Raw genomic sequence first — 17,070 nt, forward strand, 5'->3', positions numbered from 1 at the left:
AAGGGATACTGCCCCAAACTAGCATCATTTTCATCACCTTTCAAGTAAACAGTAGAATGTGTTTTACAGTTCTCATGGATATCTGTTTTGTCACTCTTTCTTTTTGAGGCATTATTTGAAATAAGTAGCAGAGCAGGAAGGCATAAAGGAGAAATAATAAGGGGGGAGTCAGTCACGTGGTGCGTGCTAGCCGTGGGCTCTAGGACCTTAGCGCGTCGGCGCGCTTACAGGGTGGATGCAGAAGAAAGGAGGAGGAGAAGCTGCCTGTGACCCGCACGGAGGATAGGGCGAGAGCAATGCTAAACCAAGGGTACAATTAGGCGACGCAGGCACCTAGGAACGTGAAGTGTGTGTATGTGACCGTGACGCGCCGGAGGATTAGCCCCATTCTCCCTGCCAGGTATCCCACAGCAGCTCGCCCAAATGAACATGTCAGCGTTGACTTTGCAAGAATACGAATTTGAGAAGCAGTTCAACGAGAATGAAGCGATTCAGTGGATGCAAGAGAACTGGTAGGTGGTGATTGAGAGCTGCTCGTCTCAGGGCAGTGTAGTCCCACTATGCCGGGAATCGGCGTGGGGCTGGGAGGCACCGTGTAGGTAGGAGTGATGTGCAGCCTGGGGAGCTCCATGCCTGACACACGGTGCTGCTCTGCTCGCCGTGCCCATTATTCTCTCAGTACTGATCAGGGCACCGGCTACCGTTATTGCATTGTGTGGCCCGACCGATAGGGCAGCTGCTCTTCCTCTCATCCCTTTTATTCCCATCCATGCCAGCATCGCCCTTTATAGCACCCAGCCACCCAGCAAGCACTCCTCGTGGCGGGGATACACTGAGCCCTGCATAATGGCTTCATATCGGCATGAATGGGCTTCACACCGTGCTGCCACTGCTCCACTGGCTCCATACAAGCAATCTGTAGATTTTTATAACCCTGTTCTTTTCTCGTTCAGAACATTTGGTTTCCCTTAGCTCTTGTAGGACTGCCACTTCCTACATCCATCAGGGGATAGAGGAGCAACAGACGGAGGGCTGCAGGTTGGAAAATCAGTCACATAATCTTTAGAGCATTAGTGATTACATGAAAGTATAGTAGTCCTATTATAATTTATAGCATGCTGTCCAGGCTGTAGCAACGGAAGGCTCCTTCGGGATTCTGGGAAGTGATTTTCATCAATAGCTGGAGGACCACAATATGGACATCCCTATATAAATATAAGAACATCTATGATAGGCCTCTGGACTAACCGCCCAATTACTATGTCACAAGTGCGGACCTTACATTTTAAAGTATGCATAGATAGCTCTTTCCGTAACCTTCCAATATTCATTAGTGCTAGTTTCATAATTTATGTTGCATGCTTTCGTAGTGAATCTATATGTTAAGTTACATGAATGATGCTCGGCCTATAGCCCGGTAGCTGAAACTCCATTAACTCAGCTTTGAGCCATGGTGGGATGTAGTAGGGACTTTTAGTTTAATATAGCTAGATACCAGCAGTTTTGACAAATTATTTCCCAAATATGCAGAGTAGTGTAACTGACATTTTCAGTCATTTGTGCACCTCCTATACTCAAATTGACTTTCCTCGTGTTATGTAGTAAGCACTTTCAGTCTTCATTCATTAAGAGGAAGCAGATAACTAACCGCCAGTGCCCAGAGCATGCTTGGACTGCAGGCGATTCACATCACTATTTGTGCCTGTTCAGGAGTATTTAGACTCATCAATTCATAGAGTTACAACTACAGGTATGGGATCCCTTATCCGGAAACCCATTATCCAGAAAGTTCCGAATTACAGAAAGGCCATCTCCCATAGACACCAGTATAAGAAAATAATTCTAATTTTTAAAAAAGATTTCCTTTTTCTCTAATTATAGAACAGTATTTTGTACTTGATCCCAACTAAGATATAATGAATCCTTATTGCATGCAAAACAATCCTATTGGGTTTAAATTATGTTTTATTGATTTTTTAGTAGACTTAAGAAATTACGGAAAGATCCCTTATCCGGAAAACCCCAGGTCCCAAGCATTCTGGATAACAAGTCCCATACCTGTACCAGCATCTTCTGCAAGGTGAAGGCCTGCCTGTAGCTCAGCAGCCATTGGAGAGGATTTCCTATTTGTCAGGCTTGAGTGGCATGTTTGGCATTCATTAGCTGCTTAATGCTTGTAATGTTTGCTATGACTTGAAATTGAAAACAAATAAAATGCAAAAAATTGCAATTTTATTTAATATCACTGCATCTGCATACGTTTTTTGAAATTGCCAGGTATTTGATGTTTGCAAATGCCTAATCCCAGTGCCATCAAATTTGCCCTAGTTTAGTGATAAGCATTGGTGAACAGGCTAATAGTGAGTAGAGATAACTGTGGAATAGAAAATCAGGTGTGCCGAATATGACCTGCAGATCTGTATAAGTAAGGTCCCCATACACGGACCAATAGTAGCTGCCAATATCGGTCCCTTGGACCAATTCGGCAGCTAATCAGCCCGTGTATTGGCACTTCCGACGGGCCTGCCCGACCGATATCTGGCCTGAAATCAGCCAGATCTCGATCGGGCAGGTTAGAAAATCTAGTCGGATGCGGTCCCTGGACCGACTTTACCTATGCCCGTTATTATAATTCGATCGTTTGGCCCCAGGGCCAGGATCTCCCGATATCGCCCACCCGTAGGTGGGGGATATCGGGAGAAGATCGCCAAGCGAGCGGATCTGCCAGTGTATGGGGACCTTAACTCCCTTAATGGGGAAGCAAAGAATCATATAGTGGGTGTCAAGTGTGTAGATTTACAGCTGCAAGTTTTTCCACCCTCTGTCAAAGAGGACTCAGGGAGTTTCAGTTTGTCAGTGGAACCAAGGCATGTCAGTAGTCATCCTTACAAGCTTTACTTTTCTGTAGTTGCTTCACTGTTAGTCATTTCACCTTTATGACTTCAGTAAAAAGTTGCTGATTGCTTTGTTTGCAGTTTACCATTCACCAGACAACATCATTTAGTGACACATTGAGCGGTCGAGACTGGCAGAGCTGTATGCAAGCATGGAATGTTACCAGTACTTCTGCAATGTGAGCACAGCAAATTCATGGGAATTCTGCTCTCTAGAAAATTCTGGCAATGAAATCAGGAGCTGTAACTAAAGATCTGCTGCACCTGTTAATGGAGACACTTAAACTCCACATTTCTCTTTTCAGGCTTTCTATATTATATTGGCTTATAAAGAGTGCTATGCAATTTAAAACTGTATATTGAAAATTATTTGAAAGATGGCTGCTGTATAAATATAATTTATCCTTCCTACACAGGGCAGCCAGTAGTTTGGATCCATGGTTACTTAGCAGTAACAAAAGAATTCCATGTGTGGATTTATAGCCATTTTATGTCCATATAATTTGTTTGTAATCAAACTATACAACCAGTTCCTAATTTCCTTTAAATAGGCATGCTTTCTTTGTAAAAGTTCTTTACACCTGAAAAAAAGTTGCTGTAATATCCTGAAAAGCAAGTACTGTTGTCTGGCTGTGTGTCACGATCATGGAAATAATTTAAAAATATTGGTGTTTGTTTTGTTTTGCACCAGAGAATGCAGGAAAATCAATAATATCTGAAATGAATGCTGAACTTTTTTTTCAAGCTAGTATTTGGTTAAAACTTTTATATTTCGCTACATACATTAAAATAATTATATAGCTGCATGTATGCGTATGATTGTACATGACTTACCATGGCATGATACAGGTGATGTATGGCCATCATTCCACGGTCCCTCCCAAAATGAGTTGTTTTTAAACAGGAAATTGAATTGGCTTCCACTTCCCTGTTTTTAAATATAAGAGATCATCAGCAGATAAAGAAGTATATAGTACATTGGGGTGCCTACCTATGGCAGAACTGGCCTTATCACTTATACCTCACATTAGATTTTTTCTTAGCTGCAAAGCACAGCAATTCTGCCAGCCGCTAAGGGGCATGCTGCTTGCATTTGCCCGGGGTAATCGTTAATAACCCCTTATGTGCGTCATAGTAACATAGTAAGTTAGGATGAAACAAGATGTATTTCCATCACGTTCAACCATAATGCCTATAAATAACCTGCCTAACTTCTAGCTGATTCAGAGGAAGGCAAAAAAACCCCACCTGAAGCCTCTCTAATTTGCCGCAGAGGGGAAAAAATTCCTTCCTGACTCCAAGATGGCAATCGGACCAGTCCCTGGATCAACTTGTGCTAAGAGCTATCTCCCATAACCCTGTTTTCCCTCACTTGCTAAGAAGCCATCCAGCCTGAAGGCTGAAAAGTTTCCCCAAATTGATGTTTGCCTTTGCACATGGCTGATGCACATGGCTGATGCACATGCCCCGTGCATACAGCATAAGGAGCACCCTTATAATACTTGATTAGTTGCTATTGATTAAGCCAATCTTGGATTGGACCACATTTTACTGAAATATTCAACTGATGTGGTCCACTTTTTATTGCCAACCAACAGTCGTAATTTTCTTCAATTTGCTATCATAAGGGTGCTCATTATGCTGTAGGTCTGGAGCATGTACTCCTGGACCCAACATTATTATTGGTGACTATATATCAACAGGTAGCATTTTGCAGTCTCCTATTAAAAAGCCAAAAAAAATATGGTTGCGATGGACTACTACACCAATTAATATTTTTATTTTACTTTTAAAGGGGTTGGTCACCTTCCATACTATTTATTTATTTACTTGTTTATTTTTAAGTTCAGGGGGGTTTTTGTTGCTAGTACACCAGCAATAAAGACCTTTACTTAGTTGCGTCTTTGTTTTAATTTTTGCACTGCCCATCAAAATTGTCTGGCTACCTGTAATGCATATGCATGACATATTACTTAATATATTGCATAAAATAACTGTAAATAGTAAGATGGAATCGATACCCAAAACATATGTTTGCACATACCGTTCTTACTTTCAACAGCTTTATTTAATTAGAGAAAATATATGCACTTGACTTTCACAACAAACACAGCCTACCCTACAACAAAACATTGTACAGGCACAAGGAACAGCAGATCACAAAGCTGCAATAGTTATAGACAGTTATTTTATTGGAACATATTCTGTTATATATCTGCAGTAGAAACATAAAAGAAGTGCATTCTAATTCCAGGATATGGTTTTCTAAAATGAGATTGTGTGTTTCCATCTTTGTTACAAAAATGTATCGCACACTGTTCATTGCAAGTCAGTAACCGATTGAGAAACTCAGCTCATGACTGCAGTTAGTTCATACTCTACTGAAGGGATTTGTCACACCTCTTGCACTTAAGCTCCCTGTGATAGTCAAACATTTTGAGGCCTCTATAGTTAATTACAAGGTTAAAGATACACTGCTTTAGTTCTGCCAATATCCAAAAATGTATATTAGCGCCCACCATCAGATCTCTTATTAGTTGGCACTCAGAGACGGGGTGAGGTTACTATATCATATGAAAAATCAGTGACATGTCTTAACACTGTTCTGATTGCGTATAATTTAAAAACAATGAAGCTCAGCAGCTTGCATTTATAAGATGTGATCTAGTGACCTTATCTTTGTGCCAAGTGGTTTAGTCCACAGTCAGGGAACCTCTTATGTACTGAAACCATTAACAAAACATGAAAATAGTCTTGGTACTGTGTTACCAATTTCATTCCTTGTATTCACTGACATCACCTGGAGGTCGGTAGTCCCCATACACGGGCCGGTCAGCTGCTGAATCGGTCTAAGGGACCGATATCAGCAGCTAGAATTGGCCCGTGTATGGGGACCTTTACAGTGACTATATTTTCTTGGACTTCTGTCAAGATGAGTTTTAAAGTAGTGAACATTGCATTATTTTTTTTTTTATTTGTCACCATCAGAATAAAAGTCTAAAGTCTAAATAGAAGTCAAAAGCAGTTTTTTCTTTTAGAAATTTTTTTTTTTTTGCTTGATTAGCCTATGCAGGAAAGTAGGCTAAAATCCTCCTGGAAAAAGGGCATGTCAGCAGAGACACATTTAGGCTTTCATGCAGGCATCGGCAATGTCATGTCATTAAAGAAAAGACTGGATAGGTGGCTTGGATAAGAAATATTCTCTATCACAGCAGAACCATTGAAACACATGAGAAGTTTTATATGACACAAGATATTAAAAGACAGCAGCACAGCACTAAAACTGTCTTACCCATTATAGTTTTCATGTATTGTCCCATAAATATAATGGTTATGTTGTGCTCAGGATGTTCCCTTTATACAGGTCTTTGATGGTTAGTAGTAATAATCGAATCAGTCCCATTTCACTTTGCCAAAAAAATTGTGAAATGGTGAAAAATTTGCACAATGCGTTTTTGCATCTCTTCACTCCCACTGCAAAACTTTTTTTTAACGGATGCAACTTTTTTCTCACTCCAAGTACATTAAAGTCAATGGGTGTTTTTTTGTGTTGTGGCGAATTTTCAGTAAAGATGTTATTGAATCTATGGCCGAATTACATACAGCGATGTGTTTATATCTGTAACTTAGTTACGAGCTAAGGGGTACTCTGACCAAATGTTTTGTCTCATGAGGGGAACCTGAATGTTATAGTGTAAAAACCAAAGCATTAGTTATTTGAAAGTGTAATTTTAGCCTAAAAGATTTTTCTTAAATGTAATAGTTTTGAATCAAAATATTATTTAGATATTTAGATATCTATCTAATATATTATTTAGATCAACATATCTGCTAAGATGTTTTTTGTGCTACATAATGCTTCACATATTTTAATTTTTGGCACTGTTTAAATAACAGAAAATAATAGTAATAATATGCATTAAAACTTTACACCCTGCACATGTGCTTCCCCAAAGAAGAACCAAGAGTAAGAGCTGGCCAAACCCAGAATGTAACTTTAGCTTAAACAGTAGCTGAAACATAACAGTTACTTGCTGAAGAGATTACCAAGACCTAGGATTTATTCAGTACTGTATTGTATAAAATTTTATTGTTCTATATTCCTCTATAAAGTGATATAAAGTGTATAATTTATCTGCTGTAGTTATTGCAGGGCTCTTGCTAAAATGTGTATGAGGGAGGCAGTTCTGCAGAACAAATCACTGTTCCCAGGCTTTAGCTGTTGAGGAAAATTATCACATCCATGCTTAGTTACAATGGTACTCACTTTAATGGAACTGCATGTAGTCATGTATTGTGAGAATCCAGTAAGGAATCCTGTAAAGCAAGGATTGGAAATTTTAATCATGTTGTCATTTTTTTGAAGTTCTGTAAACAATAGTTTAGAAAACTGAGATTTTATGAATGAATGGTGCAGTTCAAGGCAGCCAACCATGCTGAAAAGGAAAGGTAGTAAGTTTTCATTTTAGTAGTGGTTTAAGGGCAATGACACACAGGGAGATTTGTCGCCCCCAAAAGCAGGCATTTCCCCTGCAGTTAAGACAAATGTAATTTACTTGCCGCAGATCTCCCTGTGTGTAATTGCCCTTTTGGTTCAAAACCACCCATTGTAGTTCAGTATTTACTCATGTCTGCTAGAGCTGCGCGGTATGACCAAAAATTTATATCACGGTATTTTTCAAAATTATATCGGTGTCACGGTATTTGACGGTATTTTTTTTTTCCATGCATGATTAGGTGTTAACCCCATTTCCTAATAAATTAGAGAATAATTACTGCAGTATTGAAAATCAGAGTCAGGCAAGCGAAGGATCGGCAACAAAAAGTCGTAAGGTAAATCAGGCAGGCTTAGTTTCCCAGGCAAGGCCGCAGACAACATAGCACAGGAGGAGGCGTTTGATAGCTTTAAATACCCCCCATGCATGCGCAGAACCGGCGCCGTCAGCGCGTCGCGGACGTGCACGCTTTGACATGTACGTGCGCTTTGACGCACGCGCACCTGGACGTGCATGCGCAACGGACAACGGGACGCGCGCACACGCAAGGAGGCGCGCGAGACCGGCCCGCACGGGTGAGTACCCTGACACCCCGGTATTGCGGTATCTGAAAAATGAATATAGTTTTAAAAAAGAACACCGGTATTCGGTATTAAACGGTATATCGCCCAGCCCTACTGTCTGCTATTAAACTTATGGCATAGCTGATTTTTATGGTCAACCGACTAAAATTTAATGAAGAAGCGTTTGATTGCTGCTTGTGCCAACAATCAGTTGGCGTTGAACTACCAAACCCCAAACATACCTTTAGGGCTATAGGCTGCAACAATTATTGAACTATACTCAGCATTAGGACACTTATGAATCCAATAGATACTGACAAAGCAGGATTTTACATTTTAGCTTTCTGTTGACCTAATTAGTGTCACACATGCTGCTTCTTTGGTTTATAATAATTGTATTTGCTACAAAATGCTTATGTTCCTTTTTGCCATAGTTTATTAGAAATCTACAAGAATTCTGAGTGCACTGCAATGTATTTTTATAAACATTTGCACTGAATGCAAAAACCACATTGTGACTAAAGATCTTGTATGGAATTCATAATTAATGCAAAACCTTGACTACTGAGTGTTTAATTTTTAGCATAGAATTTTGAATACTGACAAATTCACGAAAATGGAGTAGAAATTGCTGCTCTGCTGTTCTGTCTTACATAGGATTGCATTCCCAGCAGCTGCAAATGTTTGCAGTACAAATACACTTACAGTAAAAAGGCAAATGTTAAAATTCATATTTTTTTTCTGTCCTCTGCTTCCTGCCTGCATAGTATAGGCTTGCAATACTGTGTGACAGCTGCAGCAGAGGTATTTTCCTGGCCAATGACTGTTATCTTATGATGTCTGCTGACTGAGCAGGCACCAATTGGAATGCAGAAAGCCTGTTCCGACTGCTGTAAACTAATCGTGCACAATAACGCCACAGAGCATGCCTGAAATCTTTTTCACTGGAAACTTTCAGCTCGTAATGAATGAACTGAGCGTATCAGGCAGAAAAACCACGTGTTAGCAGCGTTAGTACTTCTCTATATTAGAACAGTTGGTACATTACACATCAGATATATCTGGACTACAGATAAAACTAGTGAAGCAGAAACAGGAATCTCATGCTGAAACAGTTGTTTATAAGGAAGGAACTCTGTCTGTAATGGGAGCCAACTGTAAAAAAAGAAAGCCTGCCTAACATGCCCATTGTTCATGTATCCTGAGGGACTCTAATCCACAGAGCCGCAATACACTTCCAGCTGCAGGAAAACCAGCGCTGCCCTACTGCTGTACTCTCTTGCCAGAGTTGTCTTGGTATTTTCTGAACAGATTTTTAACTTTCACTGCTAACTGTCTTTGTAGCATGACACACTGGGTCATGGAAGTGCTTTGGGGACGTGCATGCTGAATATGCAAGAACATAAACTCCCTCCACTTTATGTAACAGGTGTAAAAGGCCACCCTTAAGAAGTAAGACTGAATCATTTATTGTTCTAGGAAGAAGGATTTGGGAGAGCAAAATTAGCTATGACTAATTAGGTTAACTTCTTTAAACTGCAGTATTCATGACTAGTCAGAAATGTATTTGGATTCTCAAATTTGAACGCTGATTCCCCAATGAGCACATGAATCAGCCAAGGCATGGTTTTTAACCCTTGTATTAAGAGTGTACTTTCTGAATAATTTAATATACAGGAAATGAGAAGTAATAGTCAGAGAATGCATTTTATGCCACTTTACTGGATATGGGGATGTATAGGTCCAGGGGAAGCAGAAGAAAAGTGTGCTTTTAATGATGCAGTCTTTACAGCTCATTTATCAAAGTGCAAAAAAATAAACATTTTTGCAGTATCCCAACATTGTGTGCTGCATTGCAGCACTAATTATTTCCATTTTTGGCTAACTATATTGAAAACATTTTTTATTTTGTGTAGTTTGTCTATTTTACCAAGTTTTATTTTTACACTGAACTTTACTCGAAAAAAATTGCTCTTGCACATGTGTTAAGAAACACGTATAGTCTGTCACTACAATAAACTATGCCTTCTCTTTCATTTGATAACTTAAGGATAATTTTAGACAAGATTAGAGTCCTTTTAAATTAAATATTTTTCCATTTAAAGGTTTTATTTTAGAAGCCCCATATTAATATTGGAATGAAAATTATTCTCCAGCTCACTTCAGAAATAAACAAAATGTCTTAGTATTCTTAGGTACCTTGGTGACTTAGTTAAACTACTTTTCTAGTTTTGCTTTTAATCATTTTTTAAAATTGATACTTGAAATAAACATAGCTTGATTCCGTAAGCCTCTTTACTAAAGGTATGCAAATTGCAAAACTTTAGTGCAAGTTGTAATTTTTTTACCCATAATGCCACATTTTCCTTAAATTGTAGTACAAACTTTGTAAAAAGTGGGTGCAGCCATCAAACTGGCACACATAGGAATGTTATGTATGTAAATGATCCCTTATATTTTGTTGATATCAGCCTAGTACCTATTGGTACCTAAAAAGTTTATAATAAATGTGCTGGAGGCACACTGTGCAACACTAATATAAATTGATAGGCCCTTACTGGTGGTTCCTGGAGCATAGAGCTTGTTGGGCCCCATTAGTTGTGTAAATGAATGTCTGACTCATGTCTTGTTACTTGCCCCTCTGTCCCTGTGTTGCCCAACTTGTTCCCCTTCTTCATTTTAACCCCCCTTCCTAGAGACCTCTGAAAGGGCCTTGGAGTTGCCTATATACATCCACAGCTCTGATATTGAAACAAATTTACATTGAGTATTCATAAGCTTTGCCATTGCAGCGTCTTGTAAATGCTGTTAATGCATTAAACCCATGACATGCCAGAAATAATATTACTGTATATATCAGATGACTTCAACAGAGGCAGATCTCTGATTTCAGTTCATGAAAAAGCAATGCCAAAATAAATATTTAAGACCTGTCTGTATGGACATTTCTCAAATACATTACCCATTAAAGCAAATGGTTTCTGGGCAGCATTGCACTAATAACCATGATTTGACTCAACAATTTCTTATTAAAATAGATCTGCCTGAAAATGTTAATGTTGTCTGATGATAATCTTTGGAGTTTGGAGTACTATTGTCCTGATAAATGAAACTACTTCTGTATAAAAGCAGTAGTCCTGCTATTGTTTTCCTCTTTTATCATGTTTTAAGGATTTTCAACCCCCAAAATGCATTTACAAGATCTTTCATTCAGCCTTTATTTCTGAGGTTGCATGGTCTTCACTTCAAGCCACCTAAAGTTATGATCAGTTGGCAGACACTTAGGTGGGTCATTTACTTACCACACTGCAGTTGCAGTCCTGTTGGCCCATAGTCAGTTACATGTCCCATCCTTTAAAGGTACTTAAGTCAATATGCACTTCTGTTTAGTTCTGTTCTGTTTAGTGCTCGTCATTCTGCCTGACTCTTGCTGCTGGGGTCGGTGTCCTCCATTTGAAAGCTGGAAAGCTATAGAATATATAAATTATTTAAAAAAAATGTATTTAAAACGTTTGATAACTTAATTAAAGCTGGGAAAAAGGAAAAAAGGCACATAGCAGATAGCAGATAAGCTTTGTAGAATATAATGGGGTTTTATCTGTTATCTGCTAAGTAACCTGTGCCTTTTCTCCTGTAAATGGCTGCCCCCGTGGCTACACAGAAGCTTTATTTATATAAACTATAGTAGTCTTTCTAAAGGTGGCCATACACGCACCGATATTATCGTACGAAACCTCGTTTCGTACGATAATCGGTGCGTGTATGGCATGTCAGCGAGCCGACCGATATCGCAGGAAGCTGCTGAAATCGGTCGGCTCGCCGATCGGGCAAGTTAGAAAATTTTGATCGGGCGCCATAGAAGGCGCCTGACCAAAATTCTCCCTTCAGAGCTGAATCGGCAGAAGGAGGTAGAAATCCTATTGTTTCTACCTCCTTACCTGCCGATTCAGCCCTGAATGGTGTGTGGCGGATCTGACGATGTTTCGTGCGACCGACGGTCGTACGAAACATCGTGAGATCGCCACGTGTATGGCCAGCTTAAGGAAAACACACCAGTTGTACCAGTGCAGGGCAGCATTACATTATATAGTAATTACTTTTATATGCTTTCATTTTTTGGTGTTACTGTCCCTTTAAGAGAGACTGTTGTAGGCTTAATGTATTGAGTCCGTTGGTACAAATGCTTTTCTGTGCTGATTTAATAATATTTCAAGACTCTTTTAGGACTATACACAGATAAATGAATGTCCAAAGATAGTTATTAATGGAACATCTTTTCTTTGCCATTATGTCACAATAAGGTTATGAATATTGGAAAACATTGCTGTATCAGGTATCCTGCTATAAGATCCAAAATGTATAATAACTGTTCTGCCCAAATCTCATTCTAATATTTGAACACATGGTTTCTACAAGCGAATACCCTGGTTTAATACCAGTGGGGGTTTTTTCCCCCCCGAGCAGGCTTTTAAAAAAAATAAAAAGCTTGGCACCTAAGGAACTCACATGTGGTTTTAGGTGCCGAATGCTCGAGCCTGGTACATGCTAGTACAGTGTTTTTCAACCTTTTTTGGGCAAAGGCACACTTGTTTCATGAAAAAAATCACGAGGCACACCACCATTAGAAAATGTTAAAAAATGTAACTCTGTGCCCAGCAGCAGTGCCCCCCTAGTACACTGGTGCCCAGCAGCAGTGCCCCCCTAGTACATTGGTGCCAAGAGCAGTGCCCCCCTAGTACATTGGTGCCCAGCAGCAGTGCCCCCCTAGTACATTGGTGCCAAGAGCAGTGCCCCCCTAGTACACTGGTGCCCAGCAGCAGTGCCCCCCTAGTACATTGGTGCCAAGAGCAGTGCCCCCTAGTACATTGGTGCCCAGCAGCAGTGCCCCCCTAGTACATTGGTGCCAAGAGCAGTGCCCCCCTAGTACATTGGTGCCAAGAGCAGTGCCCCCCTAGTGCATTGGTGCCCAGCAGCAGTGCCCCCCAGTACATTGGTGCCAAGAGCCAGCCCCCCTAGTACATTGGTGCCCAGCAGCAGTGCCCCCATAAGTCAGTGTGCCCCGTGGCCCCCCCTAATACATTGGTGCCCAGCAGCATTTTACTCTTCGGCGGCTTCAGCAGCATCTTCCCCTCACGCGCGCCGCCTCTGCACTTCTGCCTACACGCAACCGCACACAGGCCCTTTTATAACGTTGCGCCCCGTGCGTACTGACGTCACCCGTACACACGGGGCGCAACCAATGACAGGGCCCGGATTTTTTTTTTGAAAGTAAAAATTGCGGCCCTGCCTACGGCACACCAGGCAACATCTCGCGGCACACGGTTGAAAAACGCTGTGCTAGTATTTGACATTTGCAACAAACTATATGGCTGGAAGTCTGACATCCTGGATTAGGAGAATGAAATCATACACCCAAAGCACAATTTAATTGTTTGCTAAATTAACGTGGCTGATGTTATTCTCTGCAGAGAAACTTTTGTAAACACTCATACTGTTTGACATTGATTTGAATGGCTACCCATCAGAACTCTGCCTAGCGCTTCTGGTGACATACATTTAGGATTTAGATCAGTGACAGTGCAGGGAGTGACTGAGCTTTCTCCTTTCCACTGGTAGAGAAAACATTTGCTGTGCTATGAGGCTGATTTGGTGAAGGTAGAAGTGTAGTAGGGTAACACTTAAGATAGTAGACCCTATAATTGAAATGGAGCACCCCCTTTTTCTGGGTACCCCTGCTTTACAGTATTAGCAGTTCCAGATTTAGATGAGAATGCATGCATTTGGAAACATTTCACTCTTTATGCAGCAAAAAAGAAACCACATTTGTGAATTAAGCTTTTACTTCTGCTAGCGCATGTAGGTCAGATTTCTGCACAGGCTTGTGTTACACAAAATGAACATGGTATATTTGTTCTTTGCCATAAACATTGTGCATTATTTATTAATGGGTTAGGGAAAAACCTTTTAAACAAACACTGATGCCAGCACCACTCAGTGTATCTTTTACATTTAACTACCATTGATATATAAGCAAAATTTTTCCTTTAGGGAATGTAATGCCATATGTGTGCATTATCAAGCAGAGTTTATTTCTTTATAAATGTTCAGTAAAAGTTATTGCCATTTTTTTCTGAGAATCTTAAATATCTAATAAAACATTGTCCTCCAGCAGCCATTTCATTTTAGAATATTTTGAATAGGGATGCACCGAATCTGCTTTTTTGGATTCGACCGAACCCCCGGACCCTTCTTAATGGATTCAGGCTATGCTAATTAGGTTTTGGAAAGATTAAATCTGGGAAAAATTTTCAACTTCCGTGTTTACGTGACAGAAAGTCACGTGATTTTTAGGGTTCCGTCAGAGGCATGGATTCGGTCAAATCCTGCCAAAAAAGGCAGAATCTTGGATTTGGTGCATCCCTAGTTTTGAATGGTAACCCTTATTAAGTAATATGTGAAATGTGGTCACAATCTAGTAACCACCCCAAAGTTATATTATCCTAACTGTAGTAGACCAGTAAGAACTAATATCTGATTGCTTGCTATGGTAAATGGACTGGGCAGCTACTCCACCACAAAAGATTTGGCTAAATGCCAAATCAAATGTCACAGAAAAAAACAGCAAGAAAAAAAAACCACGTGATAATTAGAGTTTGGATTTGGTTTCATCAAGAGATTGGTGTAGAATAAATTTTAAACCTTGTTTTGATCACTATTTTCTTTTGTAGGATGAAATGCCCCTGCTTGAAAGGGGATCATGGAGACCCACCCATGGGAACCCCCCCCCCCCACCACCACTTTTTTTTTCTTTTAAATATTGTTTCCCCTATCTGGAGTGCAGACTCTATTAGCCCACACTTCTGGTTTGGGAAACAATATAGGTGCCCTTTAATGCCAGTTTTTCATTGTCTCCTTATTTTATTTTTTGCTGATTTATTTTTAAGTTGGTATCAAGGGTAAAGGTGGCCATACACGTAGCGGTCGTAGGAAAGATTGTTCATTTCCCCCACTGACGTTGAGGGCTGAATTGTCAGATGTGGAGGTAGAAATAATAGGAATTCTACCTCCACCTGCCGATTCAGCCCTGATAAAAATCTTTTAACCCAGCCGACCAACAAGACAACTGATATCCGCAGCCTTTGTGAAATCAGTCGTCTCGTTGATCTGCCATACACGCACTGAATATCATACGAAACGAGCTTTCATACAATATCATCGGTGTGTGTGTGGCCAGCTTAACAATTGTAGTCAGTTGCCAACTGACCAGATAGCTTGATAGTTTTACAATGCACAGATAACTACAAAATGTTTTTTGCCAGAACTTTACTGTACTAAATTTTAAATTAAAATGATTATATAGTAGAGTGTAACAATAACAGTGCAATATATGAAAAGATTTTATTCCTGTCTATTTAAGTGACCCAGAGGCTCACTATGACATTCTAAGACATTAACTGAGCATTCTGCGTTTATTTTTTGTTTCCAAAGTGAAAGGACATCTGAATGTCATATGTCTGATATTGGGCCTACAGTGACATAATGTTTTGCAAAGGTGACTTACTTCCCAAACAGTCACTGTGGTAGATAAATCGTAAAATAGCAAATTATTATTTTTGTGTTGCTCATTTACAAAGTAAACCCATCACACAGTTGTTTGACAGCATTATTATATCTTATTTATGAGGAGACATTTTCCACAACAGTTTCTGACATGCAGTCCAATAAAATGTTGAGTGGACCATAATCTTGGGAGCTATCAATCCAAAGTATATTATTTTTCATGAAGTATTGCTTAGCACAGCAGGAGATATTTGATGGTGGTTTATCTGGTAGTAATGTTTGCAGGTAACTGGGATTTGTTGATGATGTGATGGAAACTGCTTTACCACATAGATTTGGAAATGGGAATTGATCCAAGTTGCTTATTTGCGTAGTTTCATTGCTGCTGAGTTTGAAAAAATGGCCTATTTCCTTTTAATTTTTTACTGTAAGGAGAATCAGTACCATTAGAAAGGGAAAAAGTTTATTTACATTTAAAAATTAGATTATTTTGCCTAGCATCTGCAAATGCAATATTTAGCAGCAGCAGTAGTCCTATTTTATGTCTAAAATGTCCATTCTATAGCGGATTAGAGAACAATGAATGGCAGTAGCTGTTTAACATTTGTTTTTAGTTTACTGGTGATTTTCCTGTACAGAATTACAGAAAGGACATCTGCCATAGAGTCCATTTTAATCAAATAATACTAATTTTTAAAAATAATTTCCTTTTCTCTGTAATAATAAAAACAGTACCTGGTACTTGATCCTAAGTAAGATATAATTAATCCTTATTAAAGGGAAAACAATCCTATTGTATTTATTTAGTGTTTAGATGACTTAAGACTCCCAACCAGTGGCTTGTGAGCAACATGTTGCTCACCAACCCCTTGGATGTTGCTCCCAGTAGCTGCAAGGAAGGTGCTCATTTTTTAATTTCTGGTAAGGAGGCAAGTTTTGGTTGCATAAAAACCAAGTATAATGCCAAATAGAGCCTTCTGTAGGCTGCCAGTCCACATAAGGGCTACCCCCAGGATTATTTTTCATGTTTGTGTTGCTCCCTAACACGATTTCCATTTAATTGTGGCTCACGGGTATAAAAGGTTGGGGATCCCTGACTTAAGGTATGGTGATACAGATTATGGTAAGATCTCTTATCCAGAAAACCCCAGGTCCCAAACAGGGCTGATAAGAGATCCTATACCGGTATTTATTAATTGTCTTAGTAGCATTTCATCAACCAAAATAACATTTTCAACACATAGTCAAATGTAAGTAAGTCTAAAGCTATTCTTTATCCTATTCTCCTATTTTTATCCTCCCTGAGGGTATATTTGCTATGTATGAGCTTTTATCCAAAATATTCTGGTTAAAGAGAATGTGAGAGAAAATGGCCTAGCCTGCTTTAGTCATGTATAAATTAAACATTTCCTTTCAAATTTTATAAAGGAGCTTTCTGTAAATCTATTTAGCATCTGCTCACAGCTCTCTTTGTATTGCTGGAGTGCTGGAGCACTTTCACTGCAAAAAGTGTGTGCAGGAGGAAGTAGCCTCACAAGGATAGATGTTAGAGAAGAG

General features: G+C 39.6%; 1 protein-coding gene across 1 annotated transcript in view; it reads left to right on the plus strand.

The window, feature by feature from the left end:
- The first annotated feature begins 356 nt into the window (after positions 1 to 356).
- The window catches only part of elovl6 (ELOVL fatty acid elongase 6), a 46,633-nt gene continuing 29,919 nt past the window's right edge, over positions 357 to 17,070 (plus strand). Inside the window, 1 exon segment of the mRNA NM_001017257.3 lies at positions 357 to 512. Within this exon segment, the coding sequence (NP_001017257.2) occupies positions 424 to 512 (89 nt within the window). The 5' untranslated portion in view covers positions 357 to 423.

Source organism: Xenopus tropicalis, chromosome 1 (assembly GCF_000004195.4).
Source record: "Xenopus tropicalis strain Nigerian chromosome 1, UCB_Xtro_10.0, whole genome shotgun sequence".
NCBI classification, from domain to species: domain Eukaryota; kingdom Metazoa; phylum Chordata; class Amphibia; order Anura; family Pipidae; genus Xenopus; species Xenopus tropicalis.